Below are 10,184 nucleotides of genomic sequence, written 5' to 3' on the forward strand. Positions count from 1 at the left end.
TGAAAACAACAGTCTGTAGCGGAGGATGCGAAGAACAAGGACATGTGATGTGTCAAGTTGCTTCTTAATATTTCACTAAACTTTTCTTTTCAACAAAATGAAGGATACAAAAAGCATCGAATAATACTGCTGATATAATAACAATGAGAAGAAGAAGAAATTCACTGTTATTGGAACTGAATTTCAATCTAATTTAATAATACCAAAGCGCTGTTTTCTACATCATCCTTTCCACAGACCAAATCGATATTACACTTCATTTGGAATCAAAGGTTATCACGAAGTTTAGTCACTTAATAAACGTTTACATCAGACTCATCTAAAATTAAATTGACATGTTTAGATTTTTTTTTTTGGTCAACAACAGATATAAAACAACAAAAAATACATGATTTACGTATTTAAATATTTTTTGTTTAAAGATTAGGACATTATTAGATTAAGGGTCACTGCAGTTCTCACGTGAAATAGAGAACCCAAAATGAAAATGTAGGCGAGTCTCATGTGCATTAATTCACATGTAAGCCATTAGTGCTTCATTTCATAATGCCCAGCCTGCAGTGATCCACTGTTTGTCAATAACACATCTCTGTCTTATGAAGCATATTGGCTGGTGTCATACTAATATTTGTCCTGAACAGATTATTCATGTCGTCACGTCTGAATCAGTGTCTGTCTGCTCTGGTCTCCGCGGAAACGATGCAGATGTGTAGAGCTGCAGATGAGTGAACTTGTGTAAAATGTTTTGAAATCAGCGTCCATGCAGACACTGTGACGTCACCAGTTTGACCTCTGAGCAGGTGCACGTGTTTGACTGATGCGGCGCTCTTCTGCCCCCTGCTGGTACATCTGTTAAACTGCACCACGACGTCAAGGCCAGGCAAACGGGGATTAAAAACCTCTGAGTACACGTGGTGTTTGTGTCCTCGTTGAACATTTCCCATGTTATCTGGACAATTACATTGAGACAATTACACATTTATACTGCGAGTAAATTGAGCAGAAATCCAAATTTGCTACAAGATAAATTCCACATCAATATTGCAGTTGATGAAATGAATAGTAAACCATTCTATGAATAGTTAACATGGTGGGAGCAGTGGACTGCCACAGTGCAGCACCTGGAGGGTCAAGGGTCACGTTCAGGGAGTCACAGTCGTCACTTGTCAGAAGTGGCATTTGAACGAGCAAACCTCCAGATACAAGCTCTAACCTTTGAACCACCACTCAAACTATTTTCAGCGCCGTCAGACTGTTATATAAGCGCTAAACTCTTAGAGACTCCCACTGTGAATATGGAAAAGAATAAATATCAATCCAGTTTCAGAAAAGATCCTTTTTATTATGTCATGTTCATATATTGCTCCTTATGAGAACAAGTTTTGGCACTTTCTAACATCATGTGTGAGGATCAGCTTATAATGAATATAAACATTCAGAAACCAACTTATCTTCCCAACCATGTTAAGGCTACGATCGTACGGCGCAGTCTCTCATCTTGATGCATTTTTTTGGGGAGATATGACAGCACAGTAGAGAATGAAAACATCAGTGAATATATTAAAGATTATCTGTGCAAATACCTCAATTTGAGATGCTTAAGACGTGGTTCTAACATGTTACACACTCATTAGCTCAACAAAGCGTTGCGTAATTAAAAAACGTTCCCAAAATTTTATCAAAAGAACAATTTTGACATCATGTATTATCATAATTATCTCCCATGTTTAAATGTGTCTAAAGTCCAACTAATAAAAAAACAAAAGGACAGTGAAACCAAAATTGACTGTAATTATATGACGGACACTTTAAGAGTTACAAGAACATTAGAATTAGAAATGTATCCAACCATGACGTGTATGGTATTACGGTAACACCCTCAGCGGTTCCACACTCAAGTGCATTTTAAGCACACTTGTATGAATTCATGTTATTTTTGGGATTATTCTTTTCTAAGAAAAAGTACAAATAAAAATGTTGACATGTATTCGGGTTTGATACAGCATTTTACAAGACAAGTCTCGCTGTGCTCGCTGTGGGAGCAACACACAGGTCCTTTAGATTAACCCCGACTTACTGCTGTCAAAACAATTAATTAACAATTAAGAGGCATGGTCATACACACGTTACTGGTTTTTCATATTTTCTATTCAGGATAACTGGAAGGAGTTGTTTTACAGGGAGAACCTATTTCCACTATGTTAAAACTTATTCAAGTACTTCACTACCCTTGAACCTAAGTAAAAGAGATGTGTGTCCTTTTTTTGTACTAAATCAAGGACAGATGATGTCTAACACAGGCCATAGGACACACACACATATGGCAGTGACTCCAGTATGTTTGTGAGCAGTGTGAACGTACAACAGATCCTTGCTGACCACTCATGGAACACGGTTGCAGTCCCTCGTAGATTTTTCTTTAAGGCAGTCTTCGATGTGAAAAACCTTCCACGTGTCTGGCCAGCCGCCCACATTTGTACCACAGTCGTCCTCAGTGTGAAGACTTGTTTAAAACCTTCGCTTCCACTACGATGGCAGGATTCTCGATGTCGGCCTTGCTCTGAACCATCCTGAGCTCCAGCTGTGCGGGGCTCGGCCTTTTCCCAGGGCCAGCCTTCTCTGGAAAATAAAGGAGGAGAGCAAATTAATGTGTGTAGACTGGTTTGTCAAGCTACGGGTCAAAATTGAGGGAAAGCTCGCTAATCTCAGTTCTACAGGAGCAGTGAGGAAGCGAGAGATGGAGTCAGATCAGATGTGCAGGTTTACAGTGACTCATCCGTCAACACACTCTTTGTTAGCGCATCCTTGTTGATTGTGTAAAAGCCGAAGTAACACCAGGTATGTGTACCCTATTCAGGTAAAACGACTCCGACACAAAAGGACGACGGGACAAACTGAATCCAGTGACCACACACAGACCCTACCATTGGCATACTTGATGGTCCTCTTGATGACATGATGCATGACGGAAACGGTCTTTTCACAGGCCACCTGTGAAGACACGGGGAGAAAAAAAAAAAAAAAGACACTGTGACATTGAGATACGATTTATTTGTAAAGCAGATCAATGGGAGTAGTTTTTTAAAGGCTGCACAAAACATTCCTGCTGGTTTCTCTTGGTGGTCTTGAAGGTTGTCTGAGCCAATCTGATCATTCCTACAGGGATCGCCTAAAACCACATGCATGTGACCGACCTTCAGGTCCTTGGGGTGATGGTGAGTCCAGGCGAGCATCATTGCTGCAAACAGGTCTCCTGTTCCCACAAACACTGCATCGACTTTGGGGATGTCCATGCAGATTTTCTGATTGGAATTGGTCCCATCTGGTTTTGCTGCAGTCAGTAAAATAAAGCATTTTGTCACAATCTCAAAAGACAGAAACCACGGTTATCACCTGCACTACACACTCTGCTTCGGTACCATTATTTTTGCCGTAAACCTCCAATCATAGATTTAACAAAAGGCACAGAAATAAACCAACAGTGAACTCAAAGTGTTTACACTGACAGCAGGAAGGTTAATGTCATGACTCGTATTGAGAAAATGAGGACTTTACCTATTTTCTGGCTCCCGAGGGCGACCAGGAACTTGGCCCCTTGTTTGGAGGGCAGGTCTGTGCTCGTGAGGACCACCGTCTCTGGACCCATCTTATGAAGCAAGTCCATCACCTGGAGAACAGAAAACATCGCACAAGTTCCCACGTTGGGTCTTTGAAAAATCACACACAGTGAAATGTAACACGGAGAGTCGATATTCACCTCAAAGGCGTCTTCCTCTGTGGTTATTTTTCTCCCCGTTAACAGTCTAGAAGAAAAGGAAGTGGATAGACGTGTCTGACAAAAGTAAATAAATGACACTTTTAACATTTTCTTTGAATGTATTTCTCCACGGGAGGTTTTTTTTTCCCCCCCGCGATAGTTCTATGTTTAAATATAATTTCAAATGCACTCACTCTGCTTCAAATTGGTTGGGAGTGAGGATGTCGGCCAAAGGCACTACTTTGTCCTTATAGACTGGCAGCAGATTTTCTGGAACATACTGAGACAAGAAGCACAAAGAAGCCGTTATCCCTCGAAAAGAAACTTAAAAAAAACCACTACTATTACACGGGACCCAAAAGGGCATCCAAAAGTTACACATCCCAAATAGTTGTTTTAGTGCCGTGAACGAGAACCTTTGAACATTTCATAAAAAAACAACAACATTGTTGTCGTCCAACGCATCATTAGTTGTATAGCGGGACTAAAACTCGAGAGTGTTTATCGCAGGATGCTCACCATAGCACCATGGTCTCCCATGACAGGGTCACAAACTGAAAAACAAACACCGCTATTATTGTCTCGTCTCACACCAGGATGAGAAAGTCACACTCGGTCAGGTTTTAGTGTTCACGTGTCAAAATGGAAAACTCACCATACACCAAACTGGGATTGGCCTTCTTCAGCTCCTGAATAATATCCACCACCGTCTCCAGGAAGGAAGTGTCCCGGCTGTACCCTGTGCAAGGAAATGGAACCGCAATGATGTGTTAATTTAAATTAACTTGAGACAAAACAATGAAATGTTCAAAGTACAATGGCAGTGCAGTGGTTGCCTCACAGCCTTCCTGATTATACTATCCTATGATTACACTTTGCTCACGTATGTGGTACTGTTCTAGATTGTACCATACCAATGTTATGGTACACACTCTTTTATATTGGGCCAGTGAAGCTTATGCTTTATTCCACTTCGCTGTAATAGACTTATCCAAGTTAAATGTGCTATTAGATACGATATGAATGCTATAACTTGCTTTTCCATGTGATGCTGTACTGTTTCATACTATACACATTAATACAATGCTATAAAATACTCTGCTATACTTTTCTGAGTTCTGTTGTACTATACCAATGTTTATTTCCATATCATGATACAAGTAAATCCAATGTAATAACATATTAAACCATACTATACTTTTTATGTTTTGTGTGTGTGTGTGTGTGTGCCTTGAGGGATTTTCTGTGTCATACCAGTGATGTATTGGAACATTGTTTTGTGGAGCGCTCTCAACAGACAGATGGTGTTGAATGAACAACAGGAGTCTTGTGCGACTCACCTGTGAGGATGTAGTCGTAGTGGTTGACCTTGTTGAGCTTGATGCCCTCGTACAACACATTCAGCTCCTCTGCTGTCAGGACCTGACCTTTCCAGTGGGCGTAGCCTGTGGAGACGGAAAGTAGGACACAAGTCATAGGGTTTAAAACCAAAGACATTTTCTCACATCCTAATGCAACATTTGAAAATGTTCAGGCTTTTTTTTTTTTTTTGACTTGGGGGGGGGGGGGGGGGGGGTTGTTACGTTTTCATCCCGTTTGGGAATAAAAGAGCATCCACTTCATGAAGCGATAGAAGCATGATTGGACTGCATTAGCTTGTGCATGAATCGACCGAGTCTTTCCGCCTCTCCTCTATTCTTTGTGGTGTCCGGGGCCCAGCAGGGCCTCCTCACTGCATGAATAGGAAGATTGTATCCTGGCCGGGAACTCTCTTTTCTTTGCCCCCCCCCCCTTTCCACCATCACCCTGGAATTAAGCCCGAAAAGCTGCTCTGACTGCAAACGATTGGACACAAAAAAACGGTCACACACAAAAACACAACTGGACAACAGAATTCCCGCGGAGCCCGAACCCGACCCAGAGCCAGCGAGCCCTCCTCCTGTGGGGAAGACTTAGCAGAAAGCTCACATTTAAGTAGAAGCACGTGTTGTGGATAGGCCACTGCACGCATTAATACCTCCACCCGGACTGGACTTTTTCTGAATATTAATGTTGTTTGCACATGCTGGTTAAAGCTAGAAGCAGGGATTACAGTCTCACAGCAGTGCAATTTAAACCATGTGTACCACAACTGACCGGCTGCCCTGTTCAGGGGAGCAAATGTTTATGCGGGGGTCAGGTGATTTCTGTGTAAATGTCTCCTGCTCCTGCGGTGAAAGCACATTCCTCACATACTCTGGCACACCAACACCAGATAATAATCACCTCATCACTGCAGGTGCCTTGAGCCAAGGTGTTTCAACTTTCTGGCTTCTTTCATTTGGCAATTAGTAATATTTTCACTGTCTGATCACATTACACGTGAGTCTTTCCCGTAGAGGGATACCCTCAGTTCTTCTCACACTTAATAAACGTGAAGTTTGAAGAATAAAGGAAGATCTTTGAAAGCACACTGTTGTCTCACCATCTCGGAAATCCGTAAAGACCCCATGAAACATTGTGTCTTCTAGCCTGTATCTCCTGATCTGGTTGGAGGATTTGTCAAATACTTTTTTTTATTTTTTAACAGAAATTTCCTCTTTCTCTTTCTTCGAAAACACTGCTGAATGCACAAAGTGTTTCCCATTCATGCAGCCAATAATAACAATGAATTTCCATGCCTCGCCATCAACCACTGTGATCAAAATCTGCTGTGTTGACTTAGATTAAAAACATGTATTCCATCAGAAACTCTGAGGAGGATTGTTTTGAGAATGCCTGATAAATGGTTGTTAAAATCCCCAGAGAATTAGCACTTCAGATGAAATAATGGAAGAGGTCATCATGGGTGGGGTCGAGTTGTGTGATTACCACCAATACAACACATCATCAGTAACTTGTGCACGCCCGCGTAATTGGGTGTTTCGGCCGTTATCACATACGTAAACCCTCAGAATTCCAGACTTTTCAAAAACATCCCACACTGTACAAGAATTGTTTGATAAATAGAATATTGTGAAAGTGTCAGAACGCTCACAAAAGCCACAACTTCTATTCAACCACAATGTCTGCTGACAAGCCATTTGGACTTCCACATGTCAACTGTACACAGATGCCATTTGTCACCTCCAAACTTTATAAAAGAAATTAAAATGTTGTGCAGCGAGGAGGCTACAAACCAAGCGGAACATGTTATTGGTGTGAAAAAGTTAGCCAATCAGGAGAATACACTGATATCGGCAGTAAGAGCTGTTTCATACTTTTATTACCTGCTACGTTGAGCAACATGGATCACATAAACTTAGGTAAGTTTTACTGCACGATGTCACTCTCCACGCAATCCGAGGCGATACCTGCTGTGACATGAGCCATTATGCAAAACAAGCTTATGCTCAGTCACATACGTACATGGCTTTAGGAAATAAACAAACGTAAAGAGAAAATCAAAGCTACAAAAGTACTGCTGATAAAAGACGAGACCTTTAGACACGAGAGAGAGGAAGCACGTGTTTAACCATGAAGGAACTAAACTGTTGGTAATGGCTGTCATGCCTGTTCAATGAGTTGATTATGGATGGATGTCATCCAGTTTGAGAGTTTCCTGTAAACAATGGAATGACTTGAGTTCTGTTAGAACTACATCCAGTGTTGTGTGATGTGTCCTGTACTCATGTTTCAGTTCCAGACCACCAGAAATACTCACTGATGCAAACATATATATAAAGTGTTTATAAAATAAATACTTGTCTTCTTCTTCCTTTTTTGTTTTTTTTGACTAAAGAAGGTCAAAACCATCTAAGCATGTACAATACAGCATTCACATCACACGTCATACTCGTGGTCAGTGGACTGTGCACAAGAGAAAGAGGGTCTTAGGTAAACATTAACTTAAACGTTACTAGTTAAACAATGCAGAAGTCCTGTCCTGTGAAGTATACACCTGAATACAGAGCTCATCTACACATTTATCAGGGTGATGATTTGCTGCTTACATCGCACATGTGCTTCATTTAATCTGCTGAACACGGTTTTCATTTTTACGACCCCTATTTCAAATTCAAATAATTGCACGCACACTTACGTCACAAATACTGTATATCATGTATACATTTCCTCATGGAACTGAACAACCACTTTAACTGCTTCTACTCGTCTCATGTTTTTCAAACCATTTTCTTTAACAGTTAAGGATCCTTCTTGGTAGAGAACAACACAGTTGAATTTAGTGCCACCCTAAATAATTGAATATGATGAATGATGAATTTCCAGTCAACCAACTCAATAAAAGAGAAACTTGATACCAAACAACTTGTCACTTTGAAGATATGAGTCCCGGATCAGTTGGCAAAACTGGCTGAGTCATCGAGGGTCGAAAATATATCAACCTGTTAAAAGTTGTAACACATTCACTGGGCTGACCTGTGTGATTGGAGAACTGGACAGAGTTGATGGAGTCCACCTCGAAGCCCAGCACCTGAGAAAAGAGTTGAGAGAGCAGCTGTGAAAACAGAGAACAATGATGTCCTCACAAGATCTCACATCAGGTCTAACTGAGCCCAGGCATTTCACTGTGCTGTGAAAACAACTTTATTATTTACTGCCAGGGTGGATCCACATGTAAAGGCTCACCCAGGCCCGCCTTGGGCTAGGTTTCCCAAAAAATGAGCCAAGAAAATGTAGATATTTGCAATACAGTGGTGTGATATTTTTCTTTTCTTCTTGGCTCACTGTTTTCCTGGGCACATACACAAAGTGTCATCCAGGGCCAATATGTGCATTTCTACAAATAAAGTGGTCTAACCCATTAAAAACACATATATGATGATCACTTCAATGGAGCTACAATAACTGAAACATTTTACTAAAATCTTTTTTTCTCAAGTGCCTCTCCATAAAAATACTTTGCGTCTACTATCATTTACATCAAATTAACCACAATAACATACAGAAACTTTTTGAGCTGCTTCATTGAAAATGGGAAACTGCTATGCACAGCTCGGACCGAGTTGAATTTGTACATTTAGGAAGCACACTGCTGTAAAACAGCAGGTTTGGTGGTATATTCTACATTCTAATAGCAACGTCTCGGACGCTGCGGGGACTGCAGGAGTAAATGATGGGAAACGGCCTGTGACAATATGGATGATTTAACATGACAGTGACCATAACACTGCTCAACGATCAGGAAGTGCACCGCTGTAGCAACAACGGGCCTTACAAAGTGCTTCCCGGGCCAGTGTTTCCCTATTTAAAGCCTCTAAGCGGGTCGCATCTAAGAGGTTTTAAAGCTCCGGTTCTCACCTGCAGCGGGAATGACGCCGACTTGTTCCCCACGTATCCCCTGACAACATGACTCTGGATGGACAGCACACGACACTCCATGACCGCAGCGAGGCTTCACGGACACTACACAGACACACAGCGGCCGCAGGACGGTGCAGACGAGGCGAGCAGGCTCTCACACACTGAAACTCAAACTCAGCATGTGGAGAAAAAGTCCGGCATTGAAGGGCAGAAGCGCCGCGTCTGGCGGTGACATTTACAGGCTTTTAGTCAGGCAGCGGGAAGGACACCTAAAGCGGTGCGTTCAGGGGCGGGTTTGGAATGTGGGAGATTTCCGCTTTCAACAATGGAAAAAAGTTACATAGCAATTTGTTTTAAAGAGTCAATTGTGAAAAAAAAGTGTTTTCATAATTAGCTTCCTTCTGAAATAGCGCCTGCGAATGAATAAGGTACTGCAAAACAAATGACAAATGCTGCCATGTTGTAAAAATTGATATATAAACAAGTCAGTCCAAATATAGGGGCGATTTGTTGTGATCTGACAAAAACACCCCGGATAATTTTACTCTGGATAATTATATTACAAGCTGTTTTCAGACTGTGGGAGGAAACTGAAGTGCCTGTAGAAAATCCAAAGTCATGCATATGCAAGGCCACATGCAAATTTCACACATAAAGGTCCATATGCCCAACCTGGACTCGAATCAAGGTCATTCTCACTATGAGAAGAATGACCTTTTATTTTTTATTATTACATCACTGTGTAGCTCTAAAACACAGACAGACAGACAGACAGACTGAGTTTATTAAGGGGGAGGTACTGAATTATTTATGATGAACTGGTGACCTGTCCAGCATTGTACCTGAGCTCACACCCAGTGTTAGGGGAATTCTGTCTGTGACTCCATTCTGATGGATATTATTTAAGTGTGTGATGTTATGTCAAGCAATAAAGAGCTCTCCAGGGCCCTCCAAGGAAAAGGTTTCGGTTCTTGTGGGTCTGGGAATGGATTAAAAAATATCTCCAAATGATTGGCATGGTGGAGCAGACGTTGGCATCCTCACAGCGGTCAGGCCTTTAATATTCACTTATAGTTATCTGGGATTAGCAGGATAAAGCTGAACAGAAGATGGATAATTGGAAAGAAACTATGAACTCGACTGA

General features: G+C 41.4%; 1 protein-coding gene across 1 annotated transcript; it reads right to left on the reverse strand.

Annotated features, from left to right (window-relative positions):
- Positions 1-1,317: 1,317 nt before the first annotated feature.
- LOC308118969 (pyridoxal kinase-like) lies at positions 1,318-9,301 on the reverse strand. The gene is made up of 11 exons (XM_080478708.1): positions 9,038-9,301; positions 8,156-8,210; positions 5,098-5,202; positions 4,413-4,496; positions 4,277-4,311; positions 3,952-4,037; positions 3,758-3,803; positions 3,556-3,667; positions 3,195-3,331; positions 2,925-2,991; positions 1,318-2,619 (listed from the first exon to the last, which is right to left on the reverse strand). Exons 1-11 carry the CDS (start codon positions 9,116-9,118, stop codon positions 2,492-2,494), a joined length of 936 nt encoding a protein of 311 aa, XP_080334834.1. The 5' UTR covers positions 9,119-9,301; the 3' UTR covers positions 1,318-2,491.
- Between the last annotated feature and the right edge of the window lie 883 nt (positions 9,302-10,184).

The sequence above is a fragment of the Lipophrys pholis genome, assembly GCF_963383615.2.
Source record: "Lipophrys pholis genome assembly, chromosome: 13".
Classification (NCBI taxonomy): domain Eukaryota; kingdom Metazoa; phylum Chordata; class Actinopteri; order Blenniiformes; family Blenniidae; genus Lipophrys; species Lipophrys pholis.

Coding starts and splice junctions, on each gene's coding strand:
- LOC308118969 (XM_080478708.1), bottom strand. CDS start 9,118: ATGGAGTGTCGTGTGCTGTCCATCCAGAGTCATGTTGTCAGGGGATAC. Junction 4,038..4,276: donor TGGGAGACCATGGTGCTATG/GTGAGCATCCTG, acceptor TTCTTGTCTCAG/TATGTTCCAGAAAATCTGCT. Junction 3,804..3,951: donor CCCAACCAATTTGAAGCAGA/GTGAGTGCATTT, acceptor CTTTTCTTCTAG/ACTGTTAACGGGGAGAAAAA.